Genomic DNA, 21,889 nt, shown 5'->3' on the forward strand with positions numbered 1-21,889 from the left:
TCACTCTTATAAAATGCCTTTGTTATGGCTTCTACCAGATGATACTTGCAGTTAACAATTTTAGATTGGGACATGGTGTTACTGTGGCAACAACACTTGGGATTAAGTAGTCCTTGCCATTGTGATAAGACCAGCCCAGTGTCCGGAAGTATGACCTTTCAGATTCTCCTGCTCACTGTGATTGCAGTGAACTTCTTGTTTGAGGGTGTCCATTTTGGCCTGATATCCGAGTTGACTGGTATTCAGAGAGATAAAGGCGTTGCTTCAGTATGCCAGAGCACAAGGTGGTGTGCAGTGTGTTCAGGATACTGGAGTGCCGCTTCCATAGGGCAGGATCACCACCTTGTATTCCACTGACAGGCAAGGGCATGTGAGGTGTGCTTTCATGTGGTAGCTCTAACCTGTAGAACTGGTGCATTAATCATTAAATTAACTTCCCATATGATTTGAACATCCTGTGAGAGCAACAGCTAGCTGCTTACTCTTCATTTACTAATGGGAGATATATCCTGACCTCTTCTGAGAGTGGGGGGACATCCTAATCTATTGGCTTTTAATGGCCCAAACAAAGTCAGAACTTACCCCGTGTCCAGGTCTCTCTGGTGTGCTGATCCATAGTTGGGAAGTTAGTGTATAACCTTATTGTGAAAGTCTCTTAAATAGTATGGAGGTAGACATTGATGATCCTGATTGACCTGGTCTGTCTGTTCTAGTATCAGGGTTACATCTGTGTTTTACTAAGAGTTCTTGGACTCCTTTTCTTAGACCTGCCAAGTCTGAAAGCACAGTGTTACTTCACTTCATTCTTTGTTCAGTTTTCTAGTCCACGGTGGCCATGTAATGTAAAAGAAGACTTTCTGCCTAAAATACCAGAATATTAAACATACTTGGGCAAATGTGAGGGGAAATTAGGTCTTTTTGGGGGGGGGGGGCGTAGGGGGAGTTTTGTTTTGTGCAATTGCTACAGAGTGGTGTAGAGCTGTTTTAAAGACAACTTTAAATAAAAAACAAAAGAATGTGGCAGAGGATCTAGGAAAATGCTAATCCAGAATCTCTCAGTTCTCAGCCATGTGGAACTTTGAGGGAATGTGTTTAGCAAGGGACTGTTGGTTAAAAAAGGATATCTGGCCCATTTCAGATCTTGCTGGATAACTTCTAGCAAAATGTGCCTTAGGTATTCAGACCTAGAAGTAATGGCCAGATTCCTTCCTTCAGGCAGCCTAATAAGCTAGTGCTAGGATGACAGACTGGTACCATCCAACATGTCACTTCAACCCCAGTGCCCTTAGAGCTTCCAGTCTTCCCGACTAATTTGTCCAAAGGGATAGAAGAAATGCAGTATTTAATATGAACTGTCATTTAATTATTTCAATTGTAATTAAAACACTCAAGATTTTAACAAAACAGATGTCTCTTTTGCGTAAGCTAAATATTTCCAAAAACACCCTGATCCTGATGCATCATGAAGATGAACCAAAACGATGAAAATAGTGTTCACTGTATAGATCTGCTTTTGTTTAAAGGAACTCAGTTAGGTTGAAGCTGTGGAGAGGCTAATACAGATCATCCTTATTCAGCAACGTCTGCCAAATCAGTCGCATTTTAATCAAAGGTGGTCCAGTACTTTGAACAGGTTATTCTGTGTTCATCTGTAGAATCCGTAGAATTAACAGGAGTTACAGTTTAAGGTTGTAGATTGGAAGACCTTTTATCTAGTTCTGGGAGGTGTTGACTGCTCTAGTTTTTGGCAAAGGCATGTGCCTTTCTCCAGAGGTTTTGACTTCCAGACTTGGAGTTGGAAGTATGTGGGAAATTTTCTCTCTGACATCCTGCTGCTTTTGACAGATATTGGGGATCCTGCTTTTAAATTTGAATATAACTTTGAAAGATCACTTTACTTGACTTGAAGATAGTTTAAAATATTGGATCTAGGCAGTGCCAACTTTTCATGTCATGTTTTTGTTCTTCTAATCTTACCGTGATCATGCTTCTCCAGAGTTAGAATTTGTCATTGCAAGAAGCAAGTAAGTGCTTAAGTTCTCCTTGCCCATAGTTACCCATCCCACTGTTCATGAATAAATAATTAAGAACATTTTTATACCATTACTTAAATATTTCTCATATTTAAGTTTAAACTTGCTGTATGTTATTTAGAATTTTAATAACTGCACTTTACATAAGTTTACATAACTGTGGTTATTCTAGAGAAAATTTGGGGAGCATTTAAGAAAGCTACAGATATTTAGTTTCTCTGATAGTCCTGACTTTTTTCAGGGCTAGCCTTTCTCTGAGCGTACAAGGCCAACAACCAACTACATTTACAAATGACGTTACAGCTTTGTCCTTGAGGGGGCTGAAAAATGTGTTACAAACAAACCAAGAGCCTTCCTAGTTTCTTAAAACTTCAGGAAATGTTCTTTCTTCACAGCTGCTTCTTGTTTCCCTAGTCAACAGCTTTTCTCTCATACTATGTGTATGTGTGTGTAGAGATCTATAGATTATATATATACGCACACAATATAGACGTGTATATATATATATATGCATGCATATGGGAATGTTATAGCTATACAAAAGGGGTGCAAACAGTTGTGCCTGCCCATTGTTGGGCAAAGCACAAGTTGGTTAGTAAAATGACCTCATCAAAACTGGCTTCTGTGTAATATCTGATAGGAATGATCAGAAAATGGAGAAGGAATCCCCATAGCCTGACAACATACCTGTATGTCATGTGTACTCCCTTGTTCTCAGTGGTGGTGTCTAGGGAGCTGAACTCCTCCAGGAGAAATTGCCTGTTTGTGGGGGGGAGAAACTTTTTTGCTTGGATGCATTTTCTGATGATTGAAATCAGCTGTGGATAGTGCAGGTGCTGAACCTGGAGGGTACATGAAGGTTTTTTCCTTTTTTTTGAAATTTTTTAACCATTGGCAGGCTGAGCTTTTTGCCTTAACAGGAGTGCAAGCATTGAAAGAGGTGCAAGTGTATTTGGTGGGGGGCAGGTAGTGCAATTGCACAAACTTGATGAAAAACAGTCCCTTAAGAGATATTAAAAAAAAAAAAAAGACCAATAATTCAGGTTGTTCTGAAGTCACAGATTATTGGAAGGATATAGAGGGGAAATATGCTGTTTCCTAGGGATCTGCTATTGGAGATGGGTTACTGAGTGAACAGGGCTGTGGTAAGACTCTGGCACAGACGTTGTTATATTCTCATGGGTGAGTGTTACATTCTCCATCAGGGAATAGAGAGTGATACAGTAGTAGAGGTAGGATGGCTTAAATATCTGAAGAAAGGTTTGCGTCCTGAAATTTTTCTATTAGTTGATCTAATAAGGTACTACCTCCCCCTGTGAACTCTGCCTCGATTGACACCCAAAATAAGAGAACTGGAAGAGCTTCTGGGTTGTCTATGTTGTGATAATGGAGGTAGCAGTATAGTCATTTGAAATGAATATGCAGTTTTCTTTGATCAAATACAAAGTTCTCAGAATTTTAATAGGATAAATATCTTAATATTGTGTTTTAAGTAATGAAGGAAACTCGGTGATGACAGAAGTTACTTTGCATGTTGTATTTTGTATAAACTATGCTGGAATAGAAATTAGTTAGCTGTTGCCATGTTTGAACAGTTGGTGGCTCCAATGCTTTGCAGCTGTCACTATACATAATGCCAAAGCAAGTTAATTCAGTTCTAGCTGTTTTGAACTAGTCAGAAATTTAAAATCAGAATCACAAACCTATGTAAATAGCCAAACACTCCCAACTTGCATTTTTAGCCACTATGTAAATCACCATCTCTGCATTTAAATAAGTATAAACTTCAATACATTCCTGTCAAGCTTAAGATAAAATACACAGGGCTACTTGCAAGATGGTACTTCAGAATAGGCAATATTTTTAAAACAAGCATAGCTCACATAGCTTCTTGCTCCATACTGCAGAATTATACAGGCAAGACTGATGACAACTATCCTGACCAAGGGGAGGGAGTTGGGGAGGGCAACAGTCAAACAATCAGTTTCAGGGAAGGAGACAGAGATGATTGAATACCATGAAGATGATCTTTAAATAGAGAGTTGATTACTTATATGCTGAAATGGGAAGTGCTTTTGTTTAGACTTTGAAATAAAGGGTTAGCGGGCAATGGAGCTTGGCAAAGTAAGATTATTACTGTTTAACAAAAGAGCAGATGCTGATTAACTGTCAATTTTGGTCACTACAGGAACATAAAATAAACAGAACTTGAATACAGTGGACAATTTTGTAGAAAATGTTAGTCCTAGAAGCCTGGAGAAAGCCTTGGATAAAACTAGAAATGAGACTGGAGACTTTCAGTGATATTATTATTGTTATTTTTAAACTTTCTGGCCCCAGAAAATACAATTGGAGAGATGGAACATTGCTGCCTGAATTGTCCATGTTCTGGGAAAATGAAAATGTAGAATTATTTCTTTCCCTTATTTAAAAAAAACCCCTTCGGTCTGTCTATTTTAACTGAAATATTTCTGTATTATGACATTCTGAATTAATATGGTACCCTGTGTTCCTGTTTTCCTTTGTGCCTTGTTCCTCATCTGGACTGTATTACCATGTTTCCTTATTCAAACTTCTGTAGCTTATCATGGGAGCTGCGCTGCAGGACAAAATTGGGAATGTAACCTTGCAAATACAGCTCAGCCCTCAGAGCTAGTGTGAGGCAGAGAGCAGCTTGAGAAGACACAGGCCAATGAAATCATGTAGTGACCCAGAACTAGAGTGCAGTCTGTCATACACCGATCAAGTTTTCTTTTGGGAAAGACAGAAAGAAAAAAAAGCCTTTGCCATGGCAAACAAAATTCTTTGTTAAAGCTCTTTGTTTCCTTTTTCCTACTGGAAGAGACAACAAAAATAGCATTGTTGGTCAGAATTTGTATACCAGTTTCGGTTGCTGTATATCATCATATTATCTTTGCAGTATTCCATCAAACAGTACATTCTAGCAAAATAAAAACATATCATTCCAGCACCCTCGCATACATCTTCCTTGATTTTCAAAATCTTAAGATTTTTTTTTAACTGATTTTTATACTGTAGTGATCTAAGAATTGCATTGGAAGACAAGAAAGGTGGAATGCAATTAGAGATACAGTGTTTACAGGAATCCTGAAGGAGAGTTGCTTTATCTTCTAGGCATATAAAACACTCTTCAAAGACGTTCTTTGTTCATTTTTTGCCTAGTTATTTCTGTATTTTAAGATACTGAATGTCACAAATCCTGCTGAAACCAAAGATAAGGTTTATGTGCTTGTATTGTCTTTGCAGTGCTCTGGAACTGTCAGTAGATCACAGCAGGCAGCAGCAGGCTGGCTTCCCAGGGATGTTTACATGCTGTAATGTCTAGTTCTCATGTGTTGAGTGGACTTCTAAGCCTCAAAGTTGTTATTCTCCCTCCCATGTAATATATAGTTTCCATGAGATGCATGCTAATGTTACTGACGAGATAGAAAAAATGCACAGTTCACAAGTCCTCTTCCAAGGTATACCTTGAACTAGGACTAGTCAGCTTGTTACTGGGAGCAGTTCCAGCTTGTGGAGGACTTTGTTTCGATGTAAGAGCAAATAAAGGCTTCTCTGGGTGGCAGTAAGGTGTGGTATGAAAATCGGTGGTGCCTAAGTATCTCCTTAAGCACAATTTTTTTTGTGTGTGAGAGGACCCGGGCCTAACTGTTAAAAAGATATGTGAAATTAATGTATGGAAATAAAGTGAGGAAGTAAAGCTGAAATGCAGCTTAACAAGTAGTTCCTGAGCAGCAGAATTCATGAAACCTTGCTGTCTTGTGATTGGCTTTGGTGTCCAAAACAATCCAAGTTTCAAAGTTTTTCCTGTGATTGGGGCATTTCTGATCTCTCCTACCTCTAACATTAGAGAAATACCCACTAAGGAGTTATTTGGGCAGATAAGCATTTACATCATTCCACAGTGTGCTTTTATGAAACATAAGGTTGCAAATTGACTTTTAATACTGTGAATCTCATTACCAAGTTCATAAAGGATTTGTGTACTGCTGCAAATTGCATCTTGCTAAATATACAGTGATCTATAAAGAGAGCAACTGATGTAGTTAAGGAGGCTCCAGAGCCTTTCGAGAGGAAGTTACAGCTCTATATTCTGTGTAGTTACAATGCAGAAAAAGGTCTGTGTTAGCACATGAAAATGAAACACTTGAACATCAGTAGAGAAAGAGATAGGAGCCCAGTACTCTTTCTAGTACCCCAACTTGGTAGACTGAAGTTCTGCTCTCCCCCAGAGCAGTTGCTACAACTATTATAATACATGTTGGGATAACCTCAAAAAGAGACTTTGTGTAGCTCTATTACTTTCAAAATACATTAGTATCTCACATGGTCAACTGGGAGAGGCATGGATGATTTGAATCTATGTCAAGCAGACAAGCATAGCCAGTCTCTTGAATCCTGAATGTGTTAATGGTATTAAAGGAAATGAGTGTTTGCACTCAATTTCTTCTGATCCTTAGCTACACAAGATGCGATCAAATTACTGAGCCTATTTGTAAATGCCTTTGAGATTATTATTATTTCTAGATTTGGTAGGCATACTTTTACTTAGTTTGTGGATTCAGGTGGGACCTAGCAGTGAAGTGATGCTCACCTGCTCAACAGTGTCACCATATAGCTGCTGCTGATCTGCTTCTAAACAAAAGTGCCTTAGAGTTGTTACTGATGGAAACTGAAGTCCTTACTGACTATAAGCAGTGCCTGCGTTTTCCTTGATTGTGAAGGACTAAATTCTGGATTTATTCTCAGTCAGTTGCTCAAATTAAACTGCCTTGATGAAATCTCATGAGTCTGGAACCAGGCTCAATGGAGAGAAGTTAAGAAAAAAATAGAGTTGATCATTAAGGGCAAAAATCACTACAGGATTAAAATTGAGGGCCATGACTGGATCACTTTCAGTTCTGTTTTATAGATGATAACCACACTTCTTAAAAAAAGGGGGGGGGGGGGGAGTTGTATGAAAAATACCAACTAAGGATTGTACCTGTTCAGGTAACTTTTTTTTTTTTTTTTGAGGACTGGAATGTCACTATAGGCAAACACTGAACTTGGCTACTCATGGTAGCGGTATACTAAGAGCTGCAGAGACTTGCACAGAAGGCAAAAGAACAAATACTTTTTTTGAGTATCAGTTTGCAAGACTATATTCCATGTGATTAGCGAAAGTGGCACACTTACTGTTTAAAAAAAAAAAAAATTGTCTCCTTCACACCTTCAGACCCTGTAAGCTGGGGTTTTTTTACACTGCAGGAATATTCTGAGAAGCATTTCTTTTACTTATATTCACTGCTGTTTTAAGTAGAATGAAACTCCAGCTTGTTATTCACTTTGGAGCTTGTATAGGTAAGAGATTCACTCATATAATTGCAAGGCTGCACTGATATTTCTGAGATTTACAGTTGTTTAACTTAAGTCAATAAAATAAAGGTTCATTTTCTGTTGTGGGGCTTATTTTTGGATGTCTTTTCCCCTTTTTTGGATGAACTGAAAATTAGTACACTTATAAAGACTTTGGTCCCAGCTGAAGAAGGCTGAAATATGTAGTACACTGTTTAGATGCAAGGCATCTGGCTTCTCCATCTGAGAAATTTCTTGTGTGTTCTGCTCACCAACAGAAACTGTTGTTAGAATAGACGCTTCACAAGTTGCGAGGGCATAAGGAATAGTAAATAACAAACAGAAGTCGTGAGTAATACCCACCTACAGTAAGAGCATTTATATATATGCATGTTGACTTGTCTGCTGATTTGTTCAGATGGCGCCCGGTCCTCTTATACAAAGAGCTTCTGATTGCCAGGTCTCCTGGAACATCATTGTTTTAATGAAGTGAAAAATTATTGCAAACATCAGATACAGAGTAAGGGAAACTACTCACTTTCTAGGCAGGATTCAACTTGAATATCACTTGATAAAATATGGGCAAATTAACTTTATGGCAATACCGGTGGTGCTAAACTGAAACAGTGATATCGAATGTGGCTTTTTTCCCCCCCCTCCATATTAGGATCAGGTTGAGGAACTGTACTTGCTCCCAACTTTATGACAGGCTCTTTGTACTGCATCCTGGTATTTTGTATAAATTGCAGCCTTACTTTGCAGTCTCCTTTACCAGGCTTTCCCTCTTATGGCAACCCTTTGGATGTTCTTGGCTGATAATGTCTTATTTGTACAGGCCTGAGTTAAATGTCTTGAAAGCAAGACAAATGATACTAATCAAAAGGAAACAAGAGATTAAGAATATTCACGCTAGACTATCTGAGGAAGTCTCCATGGAAACAGTATACCTAGCAGTAAGGAAAAGTACTTTTCAGAAAGTAAATGGCTGACTACTGAGCTACCCTTCAAGTATAAATTATTAAATAAATAAAACCTTTATGGAGAAAATCATACAATTATGTACAGGATACAATATTCCTAAGTGAATGCTTGAATTTAGAATTACTTTAAAGAGCTAAAGTTCATTTTACATAAACAGGTCTGAATGCATGCTTTTTTTTTAAGCATTTTCCCTTTTAGTTTAAGGAAAAAGGTAGTGATGGAGAGCTTTGAGCAATATAAATTTAGAAATGAAGTAGGGAGGGGGGAAAAAACAAAATCCCTCACTGGGGCAGAGCTCCCCATCTGGCTGTCCTGAAGTTTGGTAGAATATTTGCTTTGGTCTGATGGGCTAATTTCAGGGAGCTGCACACATCAGCTCAGATGAGAGGAAAGGGAGGGGGGAGCAGGCTGCGGCTGCCAGCCGTGTCTCCCGTTGGTGACCGGGCCCCCCCCGCCGCGGCGGCGCGGGGTGCGCGGCGGCGCGCAGCCGGCAGGGGGCAGCAGAAGGCAGGGCGCGGCGCGGCGGTGCTGGCGGCAGCGGCGTGCTGCCCCGCGAGGCTCAGCCCGCCTGCCGCGGGCAATCAGTGGGAGCCGTCCCTGGTCGGCAGGGCAACAAGTCTCTTAGAGTGTGGAGTGAGCAATAAAATTTCTTTAGTTCTGCCAGTTTTTGGCAAATAACGGCTTGCTGATTTCTCGACGAATATGAAGAATGTGAAAGCAGTTAATGCAGAGACAGGGAAATAGGACATGAGGGATGCTAGGGACATAATGCACCAGGGGTAAGCATCGATTAAAGTTTAGGTTGAAATACAGAATAATGGTAGAATAGCATTTGTTACACAATAGGGGGGAGAGGGGAGTAGGAAATACTGATAGTCTACAAGGCCACTTTGTGGCCTGCTAATAGCTATCACTCCAGCTTTCTTACTCTCTCCTATCAGACCCTTGCAGAGATCTCAGCTGATAGTTCTTTGTAGTTGCAAACATTAAAAAAAACCCCAAAAAACATTCTCACAAATATTTGAGGTTAAAACTCAATTCTTTTTGAAAAGGAAAGAATTTCTCACTCTTGTAGAACCTACCTCCAAATACAGATCAAACTTTCATAATACTAGTATGAACTCTTTTTCAGTGCTGCAATTAACGGACCATTAGACAAGATGAACTTAGAGATGTGTATGAAGTTTTATTGGTCTCTCTGTAAGTTTATGAATTCTTTGATAGCCAAGTATGATAGTGGTATGAATCCAAATGCTGCATAGCTTTTAGTCCTAGTTTACCGGCCTAATTAAAACCTAAAATAGAGAACATCTCTACTTACTGTAATAGATATGGAATAGTTCTATGTAACTGAAGGAGTCTGGGTTTGTTTTTTCTGCTGCTGCTGTAACTTCAAGGAGCTCCATTCAAATGCTAGGATTTGTACTCTGTTCAGTGTTACATAGAAAGCAAAAGGGTAGCATCAGAACTCAAGAGTTTGTAGTGTATGTATTGGACTAGAAACGGATGGATAGAACTCGCCACAGGGAGTTGCTGTGACCATATTAGTCAGCATAGCAGTCTGTGGTCCTAATGAAAAAATTAATTGCTATGATTAAAAATAAAAAAAAGTCACAAGAAAGAGCTTTAAAGAATGACTTAAAGAAGAATGAGGCAGCTTGATGGATGTTCACAAGGAACTACTTTCAGGCACAAGAAACAAAATGGGAGATAGTACAGAAGTATTTGTAATTTCAGAAGCTGGAGATGGAAGCAGGTGCTGCCGTCCACTGGAAATAGAAACTGTCATTTTCATCCTGAATGAGATGGAAGCTGTAAAGGGACTGGCAACTGAAGCCAAGTGACTTGGGTTTGACATGGCCAAGAATGGAAGGGGGAAAAAAATGAATTTGGTCAACGTGACTGGCCACGAAAGTGATTTTTGTAGCAGCTCTCTACAAGGATCTGGACAGGGAAGACCATGTTTGTCCAGTTAAATAAAGGGTTTTCAATAGTTGCAAACAAGATGACAGTCTGAAGGAGAACTTTAGCTATGTAGATTAGCAGGAAACTTAGTGATGTATGCCAAAAATAATAGTTTCATTTTAGCTTGATGTGATTTAGAAGGGAGATCAGTTGAAGGTGGATGCTGCTCTGGCATTAGGCCAGAATTTCAGGTACTATAGTGGTATTGTCCATGCTGATTTGAAAAAAAGGCAAAGGGAAAATCTGTGGATGTGGTATTCTTAAGTCATCTTGAGCTGACAGCTGGACATCCATAAGGAGACACCAGAGACAGGTCAAGATTTTGGTCAAGACAAGAGACACATCTGTTGGCAATGTTAATGTTTTCTCTCACAGAGTTCATCTATATTTTTCCACCTTAAAATAAGAGAAAATTACCTTTTTTCTTGCATATAGCTGCAAATATGCAGAAAGCTTCTCCAGAACACTCCTGATTTGGAAAACTTGGGAGCTAGAATATACTTTCTTTTACACTGACATCAGGGAAGCTTCAAAGCATAATACCTGCCAGAAAATTAAATTCAGTCTCTTAATTAAGCCAAAATTAATAACTTTCCCATCCCACTCCCCAAGCTAAAGTTATTTAAAATATATATATATATATATCAGAATCTTCATCTTGAAAGAGTTAGTTAAAATATGTATATTTAATGGTTCACCAGAAAATCTCCATTTTCCCTTGACCTGGAGAGTAGAGGTTTCTCTGAATTCTTACTAATAGAAGACAGGATGAAGTATTGATTGAACTTAAAGCCTTGGAACTCCAGAATTTTTTTCAAGGTAATGTTTTGTTTGCAAACTTCTGTACCGTTGTCAGGTAAACAGGAACTTGCATTTTTTTTTTTTTTAAAGTAGGAGTATTTGTCTTTATTTCTTAGCCTGCAAGAGTTTTTGCATTCTCACAGTTCATTAGAGTTTTTCTCTGTCATCTTTTTCATATGCTTACTGTGAGTGCTGCACATGTCTTGTACTTTTATTGGTTGAAGTTAGTATTTCATGCTTCCTAAAACTTCCTATGCCACCTTCAAGTTGCTGAATAAGATCTTACATTTCTGGCTCGCATATTGGTATCATTTCCCCAGTGATGTTTTTCACTAGTTAAAAGTGAGTGTGCTATTTAAGAATGAGTGTTTCACAGACTGACAAGGGGTTTGCTGTCTATTAACAGTTTCCAGACAAGGTATTGTATTTTTAATTATTTCCAAGTTCTAACAGTTTTTTGAACTAAGACAAATCTTCTTATTTGCAATAGGACTTTGTGCTCCCTTTTCCTCCATTTCCTCATGAAAGGCCTAAGATCCTTTTTGCTTTAGTTTGCTTTATCAGAAAAGATTTTAACGTACCATCTGTGTTTGCTCTTTTATACAAATTCCATGATTCTGTTTACCAATAGCTTAACAACAGTAGAAAACATACTTTCCTTGAAGGACATTTCAAATTAATATATGTTGTAACTTGCTGACAGAAGGAAATTGCCAAATCGTGGAGTACAGATGATTCCAGAAAGGAAATACAGGGAAGTGCTGTGTTTCTAGTCCTCTCCACTTGTTGCAAATTGAGTTGTCACTCAGTAGACTGGGTAGTATTAATATAATGCCGTTCCTTTACTGCTTTGCTCAGCAGTAAAATAGTTGATTTCTAATGCAGGTTTTAATTACTGACTTGTCAGTTTGTTACCCTTATTCAAATGGCTGTATAGAATAATTCACACTTCTTAGAACTATTTTCACAGTCTTGTGTTGAAATTGCTGCCATAGATAAAAGTAGATTTTTGAGTGGAAGCTGTCTAGACTAATGCTGTAAATTGCTGAATGACCACATACCAACAGATTCAGAACCTACCACGAAGAATTTCCAACTGTAAGGGGTTAGCGTGTGCCATTTAAATCTATGCCCGGGGGGGATTCTTAATTCTGGTGTCAAGGAGTCTATTTAAAAGATACCACAGTGAATCCAAGCTGCCTCCATGGCTGTTCTGACAGACACAGTCGGACTCTGGTTTCTATGAATCAGAGATTTGCAAAAGCCAGCCCGTTGTCACTTTTGCCTGTGAAAACTAAAATTTTGTGAAGATAACTTGGTATCTGGGTTTTTGGAGACCAAGCAAAAGCAAGGCGAGTAAAAGATTAGCATTTGAAGTCAAACCCACCAAATCCAACTGTGGACGTTACTGCCAGTTTTTAAGCCTGTGGTGAATAGTCTCCAAGAGTACCCCGAATTATTTCAAGTCTTTTCATGCTGGTCTGGGATTATTGCTTGCCTAGTAGTTTATTACTTAAAGGCTTGTTTCCCGCGTGTCTTTTTTTTTTCTTCTTTTTTTCTTCTTTTTGGCGGAGGGGAGGGGAGGGGAGGTGCCCTCTCCTCCCGGAGAACGAGCGGCGGCGGCGGGCGGTGCTCGCAGCCCCCCCGCGGCGGCGGCGGGCGCGGCCCCGGAGGCAGCTCGGCGGCGGCGGCGGCGGTTCGGCCGCGCTCCCTGCGGCAGCGGGCGCTGCTGGCGGGCCATGGGGGCGAAGAGCCTCTGCCTCGGCGCCCTGGTGCTGCTGCTGCTGCGGGCGGCGGCGGCCGGGGAGCTGCGGAGCTGCGAGGATGCCCGGAAAGTTTTCCGGCTGCGGCAGCTCGGCCCCCTCAGGGGCTTCCCGCAGACGCCGCGGGCAGGTAAGGGCGGCCGCGCTCCGCGGGGCGTCTCTCCGCCGGCGGGCGCGGAGGCTGCGCGGCTTCCCGGGGCTCCGGGAGCAGGCGGAGGAAGGCGGCCCCGCAGCGGGGGGAGGAGCACTGCTTCCCGCCGGCGGGACGGGACGGGACGGGACGGGACGGGACGGGACGGGACGGGGCAGCCTCCCGGGGGCGCCGGTCCCGCTCGCTCCCCATCCTCTGCCCCGGCGGGGCGCGCTCGCCTCGCCCATGGCGCTTCAGCGCGGGTTGGGTTGGTGCCACGGCCGGGGAGACGCGGGTGTCTCGTGTGTGGCCACTTGGTCCAGCTGCAGCTTTGCTGGACAGCTAATATGATCCTTCCTTCCTTCCTTCCTTCCTTCCTTCCTTTCTTTCTTTTTTTCTTTCTTTTTTTTTCCTTTTTTCTTCCCTCTTAATACTGTGCGCAGTTGTTTTGGAAGGGGAGCGTGTAGAAGAATGCTCAATAGCTGCGTCAGGGATTTATGGACTAGTTCTCCGGGGCGTTGCGGGGGGAAAGTTAAATTCTGGCCCCTTCCTCAGGAGAGAAGATACTCTCTATGGGAAGTAGCCTCAGCAAAAAATTTGAGTTCTTCAGCTCTTGCCCCTTACACCTTCTTCCATGCCGTGTTGCTCGTGGGATAGATGGCAAGAGGCAGCTTGAACTGGGAGTTCATCCTAGTTTCAGCTGTCAGTGAACAGACATAGATATATTGGTGCCGCTGCAAACCCTGAATTTAGATAAAAGAGGAAACTCACTGAACTGTGTCTTGGACTGGTGGAATTACTCTTGTATGAAATGAGAATGATTTACACCAGTGCAAGTGGAAGATCTGCACATTTTCTGTAATGGGTGTCTGCCTATATCTGTAATTAAATAAAATTCCCAGGGAAGTAGTGTTACAGAAATTCCATTAATTAAGACATTGAGTACATCCAGTGTTTATGTTAACAATGAAACTTTTTTTAAGTGGATACCAAATGATGTGGCAAATCATGTATGTAAATGATACGACCTTTTTTGTTTTCAGTCTCATGAGTACCTCAGCTGATTTCAGTGATGCTACTCACAAAATTAAAATGCAGTGTACCCCAATATTTCCATGGTTAGAGACCTAGTTTAAAATATCAACTGCCTCTTTTTTAAGATGATCTGTGTAGGTTTTTTTTGAACTCTGCAAGTTGAGGTAAGATGGACTGTGTTTATTCCTAAATTAATTGCTTCAAAATTTAGCATTTTAATGAGACTGATTTATAAATTGTGTACTGTAATATTAAGAGTGCTAAGTTTATGATAGCTGTCATGTTTAAAATTAAAGTACTATATTTAGGTTAACAATACATTTAACAGCATTCATTGTATATTGTCCTTAGCTAAAGATTTTATTATAATCTTCAATTAAAAAAAAAAAGCATTTAATTTGAAGGCCTGATTGGCTAGGGTGCTATGGAAATTAAGATATTTGTCTGCAAGTTTAGATCTGGGTCAAAGCCTTGTCAGTGACTTAAATTTTTGGTGCTGATTATTTGTGTGAATAACATCATTTGGCATGAGAGCACATCAATTGTAGCTATGTTCTTCTCATTCTATAACCAAGTGAAACTTTCTTTGCTATTGTAACTTACTGTGACACCGTACATTCACTTGTGTAACAAGGAGGGGGAGGAAACATGTTGCTTCAAGAGGAAACAGCTAGTGTTTTGATGTAGGTGTTTCTTCTCCTCCCCTGCTCTCTAATTTCCCCTCTTCACCTATAATGTTTTTATAACACCACTCTGATTTTCTTATTTTGACTTTTCTGTATTTCCTGTTCCTGAAGTTGGTTTTGAATTATAAGGATAATAAAAGAATTCCTTTCTCTGCTGCTGCCCCCACAAACAGGTCAGCAGGAGGTGTGCGTTACAACTGAATGGTCTTCACCCTTTGTCACGGTCCGCGGGAGTAGCGGGAAAGAATCAGACGCAGTCACAGAATGCAGATTCAACTCCGACTTTATTCAGCAATTTGCCCATCTTATATATGTTTGTGCAGTCATGGCATGCAGGCACGCGGCGCCTTGGCCACTTTGATTGGTTATAGTTTGGACCAATAGTAATAGTTAGGTCTGGGCTCTTCCCCTTCTTCACTAGGCCCCTTCATTGTCTCTAGGCAGGCTGCTTCTTATCTTCAAGGTTGGCTACTCCTGCTGTCGATGTAACTTCTTTATCTCTCTAGCCTGAACCGGCTCTGGGGCCCCCTTTTACTCGTCTAAGTAAAAGTTCACAGCAAGCTCACAGCCTAAGGCCTAAGGCTTCAGCAAATTTAGCTACTAATGCTAAGCAAGTTATGCTAAGCAATTAATTCTAAACAGCTTCAGTTCAATATTCTCTAACAGTCCTCCCTTTGTTTCTATTAAGCATCCCTGCTAATATGTTAAGCATTCATACGGATTATTATTCTGAAGCACTGCAAGAGCCCCAACAACCCTTCCTAGGAACTGCCTTGCAGTGGGCAGGCCAGAAAACACCAGCCTTCAATGAGCTGGATACAGGTGCCAAAGTTTTCACTTTGAGTATTTTTGCTCTCAGAGGTATATGAAAGAAATAATTGCAAACAGTAAAATCTCTTCAGAATTGGAGATGACAAGAAAATGGGGGTTAAATGAATATTTTAGCAGATTCGGGCATGATTAAAGATACTTGTAGGCTGGAAGCATAATATGAAGAGGAAAGAAATGTCACCTTCAATCTTTTCCTGTTGAACTTCTATATTAAGCTACCTTCTGAGGCAAGAAGTGGAAAATGTTTTAAAACCTTTTCTGATGACATTTAGAAGTGTGTGTGTATATATATTTTATGTATATATAAAAACACTTCATATAGGTGTCTACATGTTAAGTAGATGTCAAAGCTGCCTTATAGGGCTTAATTCAGTTGCCTAAATATCAGAATCTGGCATAATTTGAGATTCCCTAGAGTGTCTGGGATAACTGAGTGGGCTGACAGGTACGATACCAGGCCTCAGGGAGACCTGCATCTTTCTGGAGTGGCAGCAGGATACCAGGTGGGAAATCTTGGCATCTCAGATGCTCAGTGTGGGCAACTGAGCTGAATGATCACTACAGACAGGGGTGCCTAGAAGCTGTTCAGCTAATTGAACATAGGTGTCAACTTCAGAGTGGGCTGAGCCTCTCTTTCACCACTACCATATTACCTGCATTTCATTTATTGTAGTGGAAACTTAGAGACCTACCTCGTGTATGGACACCTTCATTTAAATGTCTTAAGCTGAATTACAGGATCACAGCTGTCATGTGGAGAGGGATATCTTGCTGAAAGAGGATGGGAATAGTAGTTTGGACTTCTGTGCAGTGGAAGGCTGCCTCTGTAGTCAATGAAATTACAGGGAGGAAGTTGGCTTATTTTGTTCTTCTTTTCATTATGCACATTCAAATGAAAGACTGTAGGATTCTTTTGTATTTCTTCCCTCTCTTTTTAGTGGTAATAAAAACTAAGCATCATTATATCTACAAATCATGAAAATTGTAATTCTGTTCTATTCAGGGACTGCTACTTGTCCATACTTTGAATATATGCTATCTTGAAAAACTGTGTGTTATATTTTATTTAACTATTAGTCTTGCAGCCATTGTATAGAATTTATGTGTCTGTAAAGGAACAGAAATATCTGTATACAAAAATACATGCACAAGGAAAAGACAGTCGTGAGGGTTACGGGAACCACACATTTGAGTCTATATTAAATTATCACTCACATAACAGGATATTGTAGTATTGAAATTGGCAATAGATAAATTGCTATCTCTTTGACTTACAAAAATAAGATTTTTATTGCTTCTGTTAAAAAAAAAAAGCCCAAATAATGCAAATCTTGACCAAGTGTGCTCAGTCTTTTGTAATGACGAAATGATGATTTGTTAACTGTAGTATATGTTTGTGTTCAGCCATCACATGTTATGTTGAAATATTTGCAATTTACATAGTGATTTTAAATGGTCGTTGTCAGAACACTTAATTTTTTTCCTGTCTGATTCTGTGCCAGAAGATTTTAGGATTATGCCTAATTTTCTTGGTAGTTGGACTGTACAGAAAACTCAATAATTTTAATTTCCTAAAAGACCCTTGTCATTGTAATGCAGGACCTAGCAATGTATACAGCATAGAATTAAATATAAAAAGGCCTCAAAATTAAAGACAGTGATATAATACTGATTTGAAAAATAGTGTTCTTTTTTTTTTTTTTAAATACTTTTTTCTACATTGTCCACAAAACACTTTCTTTTACTTCTTGGGCTATATTTCTGGTACTGTTATCTAAGCCACTTCAAGATTTCCACCCTTTTACCCCAAAGAGGCTCATAACATTAGAGCTTTTAGCTGATTTTAGTAGCTCATTTTTTGAGACAAATTAAATGGGAAGCTCATGTCTCAACTCTTTTTTTTTTTTTTCTTATTTCAAATAAAATTTCTTCTCTGATTTCCTTCTCTTAGACTCCATGGAACAGTGGAGTGGAATGAATTATAAACTTGTCACCTCACCTTGTTGAGGAAGAGCTCCCAATAGATACATCAGTGAAAAAATTGTCAGGCTTCTGTTTACACCAAAAAGCTAAATTGCATGGTTTATTGAGAAATATCACATTTCCTGGACTTGTGGAATCCATCAGTTCCTGATCAAGAAGATTAAGTGCTGGAGATATTTGTCTAAACTCAGCAGATTTTTTTTTTCAGGAATCATTGTCTTGGCTTATTTTCAGCAACCTTTGGGAGGTCATTATGCAGTCCTAAGAACAAGAAGCATAGTAAGAAAAGTGAAGACTCTGATGAATATAAACTTTATTGCAGAGCCTTTTTGGATAGAGAACTGTTATGCATGTGAAATCGGATGAGGCAAAAATCTGTACTTGAAGGATGAGGGTATCTCTGAAGTTGGTGTGTGATATTGTTTTGCTAATTCAAGTTAAAATGTTCTTGCTAATTTAGGTTAAACAATAGAAGTTAATTTAAAATCCATGTCAGATTAATGCAACTCCAAACTCTTCCTTAGATTTCGATTTGAGTTTGTAAACTGATTTGAATTCTGATTTTATTTTTATTTTTTTATTTCAAATCAAATCAGGTAAGGTAAGAATGCAGAACTTATCTGAATCAAATCTCCAGAAAAAGATTTAGCCAGAGAAAGGAGGTGAGTTGCTCTGCTGCATCACTTATTGATGTTTGTTTTACCGCATCTGTTTTGTAAGGATTGTTGCCTATGTATTCATATAATATCATTCATATATATATACACACACATATACATATATGTATCTGTGTATGTACATTGTTGGTTCCTGAATACAAGGAGTATTTCACCTCTGGATTCACAAAACAGGGTGAAAGAAACAGTTCCTAAAATATTTTAGGATTAAAAAAAAAAAAAGAAAAAAGTGTGAATAGCTGTGTAGCAACTTTTCCATATCTGCCAACAAGTTTTCCAAATCTTCTAGGAAGTCAGCAGTGCCCAGTGTCCTTAGGACCTGACCAAGCTAGGATGCCCTTATAGGACTGTGTCCATACTGCTAAATAAGGATAGGGGCCGAATCCCTAGTTCTTGTGCTGCGTGGAATATATTGGCTCATGTCTGCATTGCTTAAGGCTAGTATCTGGTAAAACAGACTGCCTGTGTCCACACTACCTGTGGCTTGCCCTTGAGTCTCCTCTAGATCCACTGTGATGCTCTTGTAATGCTATGGCACACTTGTTTTTTTGGTTTCCTTCTCCCACCTGTTTTAAGCAGTCTTAAAAACAGGAGGGCTGTTTTGCAGATGGCCAGTGTGGTGGCTTTACAGTGTACGGTGAAAACATGTTTTGTGGGCCTTGGGGTGTGGCATGAGGGGATGTAGAGGGGTCTGTACCCTGTTAGGGTGCTTGTGAGTAGGAGGAAGGTATTGGACGACATTAGGAAGGAGCCAAACCTATTAGAATCTTGTGTATGGTGTCTTTTGAAAGCAGTGCCTGAAATGCACTATCTCTGAAAGTGCAGCTGGGCAGTGTATTGAGAGAAATCGTGGAGCCATCTAACAGAGCCTCAGAAAGAGGTAACAGTGTGGACAGTCAGGGTCAAGTACTTGCGTTTGAGCCCTACCTATCTTTTATTTAGCAGTGCAGACCCAGCAATCTTTTTTTATGATGGTTAATCATAAGTCTGGAGTGACAGCTTGTAACAAAGATGAGTTAAGAAATAGATATTAAAGGAAAAGCTTGAGAAGGACTGATACCTGATACAGCTTGCAAATCCATTTTGCAATAAACAGCTGGTTTGAACAATTGCTTCCAGGACCTGTGGCATTTCAGTGCTGGCTTTTAAAAGGCTAGTTATCTTGACAATCCTGGGTCTATTTGGGGGTTTTTCAGATTCTGGATTTGATCTCAAAACTATTTGTCTAATATTTGTGACCGGTATTTTCTCTTCCTGGCAGTTAACATCCTCATCCAGTCAGCACTTGTTTATATAAAGCTATTGGAAGTACAGGCTTGTAGGACCTAGGCCATGAATGAAAAGTCTGGAATCAGTTCCAGATCTTCTGCAATTAAGTAAGCCTATACCTCAGAATAATTACATTTTATTCTTGCTGAACTCTTCTTCTATAACCATCGAGATGGTTTTCCATTGCAGAACTATTCCTAGGCTACAACTACATATGCTAGTATATATTTATTGCAGACCAAGTTGTTTCAGTTTTTTTCTTTCTTGTGTTCTTGTGTTTAAAAAAAAAAAAAAAGCTGCAGTGTAAAGCCTTCGGAATTCAGTACTGAAAAGAGCCAGTGTTCCTCCTGGAGCTGAAAATGTTTTCCCACAATATTTCAATATGATTGGATATTGACAAAACAATTCTTGTGGAAGATATGAAGATTTTGAGATGTGAAAACACAGAAAATAAGTTTGGTTTTTTTAATGTTAGTTGTAAAAAATGGAGTGACCTGTTTCACTTGCTGTTGTACATACGCTCTTCTAAAACATTGTCCATAAACTGCTGCTTGTTCTGCAGCTCTATAGAGGAACAAGTACAAAGCCCCTCTGTGAATTTTGAGCAACCACTCCATTTTTAGTCAGTTGGGTTCTTTTACATGTTGCATTCAGTTACTTTTCCCTGACCATTGAAAGCAGCTGTATTTAATGAGCTGGAACAGAAGTAGGTCAATAAAATGTACTTTATATGTATGTGATTAGCCGTCTTAAAGTAAAAGCAGTGTTCCCATAGGATTGGGAATGATATCCATGTTAAAAAGATGCTACTTAAAAAAAAAAGAAAAAAATCAAAGGAGTAAGAGAATACTGAAGAGTCAGCTGAAACTGTAAACAGATATTTGCAATTTTTAGAGTTTTGCTGAAAGTCTAAATACTTTCTTGACTCTATATAAGAGCCCGTAACAAGTTTACATAAAATTTTTGTTTAGCTCCTGCTTTACCAGAGGGAAAGTGGATAAAGCTTTGAAAGCAAAGTATTTAAAACATTAAGCACAGTTTGGATAATACAATTAATCTCTGAGTTATTTAAATTTAGTACTGAACAAGTATTTTGCATGTGCACACGCAACTGCATGTGAGCAGATGCTCTGTATATTACATTTTAGTTATTAACAAATAATACTTGTGAGGTGGGTACTTTACAAATTGGAAAAATAAGGCACAGAGGCACAAAAATCTTATGTGCGAGATTTGTTTTTCTGAGCCTCATAGGAAAAAGGAAATAAATGAAAACTGTGGGTAGTCATTGCTTCTGAAAAATCAAGCTACTGTTTACCTGTGCAAGAGATGCATGTCAGGTCAGTAACAGAACCAGGAATAGTGCAAGTTCTAATTTTGACTTGGTTTGACAGCTCAGTTACTTCTGATATCAAAATTATGATGTGCGTTATACAATAATGCTATTGACTAAAACAATGCTATATGCAATGCTTAATGTTATTTGCATTCAAGGCAACCTGATAACGGCTTTGAGTTTTCTCTCTCTTTATATTTTCAGTTCCAAGCAAAGAGGTCATTTAGATGTAATTATTACCTGCCAAGATTTGGAGGGTACAGCAGATCACATACAGAATGGAATAACAGTAAAGTGGTATCCTGAAAAACAGAATTCACATAACCTGTCATATCTTTTAAAGATATGCAATAGTGTTTTTTTTTAATTGTTTTTAAGTACTTTGTTGGAGGAAAAAGAGACAACTATTTTTCACTGAGAATAGTTCCAAATCCCCTGATGACATTCGGGCCTGTATACAAGCTATGCTGAAGTTTGAAGATTGAACAGTTGTACTAGGGAGACTACTGTAATGCACAACATTGGCTTTCTAACAAGTCACTCAGAAAATTGTAAAACTGTAGAGACATGAAAAAAGCATCTAGTATCTAATTGTGAGTTTCCTTTTTTGGCCTTTTCAGAGCTATTTCTAGTTCTCAAATGATTTAGGATCTAGATTCTGAAATAAAGGTTTGTTGAGGACACACCCACTCTATTGTGTGAACTAGTATGGAGTAGAAAAATTGTGTTGTGTTGTAGAAGGCAGGCTTTCCAAACCTAGCCGAATAACTCTGGCCATGTAAAAGTCTAACAGAACTGCTGTACAGGCACCAAAGGAAGATGGACTGGCATGTAATTCCCTCAAATATCCTCCTTGCCCTTTTGAAGATAGGTGCAACATTTACTTCATTGGAGACCTGACCTGTGTCCACAGCCTGTCAAAGACAATAGTGGTCTTGCAGTGACTTCAGCCAGCTCTCTCAGCACCCTCAGATCCATCCCACCTGCTTCCATGAGCTGTTTTTTTGTCAAGATTCTTCAAGAAATCCCAGACTCAATCCT

At 39.4% G+C, this 21,889-nt stretch overlaps 1 protein-coding gene across 12 annotated transcripts in view; it reads left to right on the top strand.

The window, feature by feature from the left end:
* The first annotated feature begins 12,838 nt into the window (after positions 1 to 12,838).
* The window catches only part of GPC5 (glypican 5), a 727,382-nt gene continuing 718,331 nt past the window's right edge, over positions 12,839 to 21,889 (top strand). For all 12 annotated transcript variants that reach the window (XM_067293223.1, XM_067293233.1, XM_067293241.1 and 9 more), the window contains exon 1: positions 12,839 to 13,031. In XM_067293223.1, coding sequence (XP_067149324.1) covers positions 12,878 to 13,031 — 154 coding nt within the window. In that variant the 5' untranslated portion in view covers positions 12,839 to 12,877. The remainder of the gene's footprint in view (positions 13,032 to 21,889) is intronic.

This window comes from Apteryx mantelli, chromosome 1 (genome assembly GCF_036417845.1).
Source record: "Apteryx mantelli isolate bAptMan1 chromosome 1, bAptMan1.hap1, whole genome shotgun sequence".
Classification (NCBI taxonomy): Eukaryota; Metazoa; Chordata; class Aves; order Apterygiformes; family Apterygidae; genus Apteryx; species Apteryx mantelli.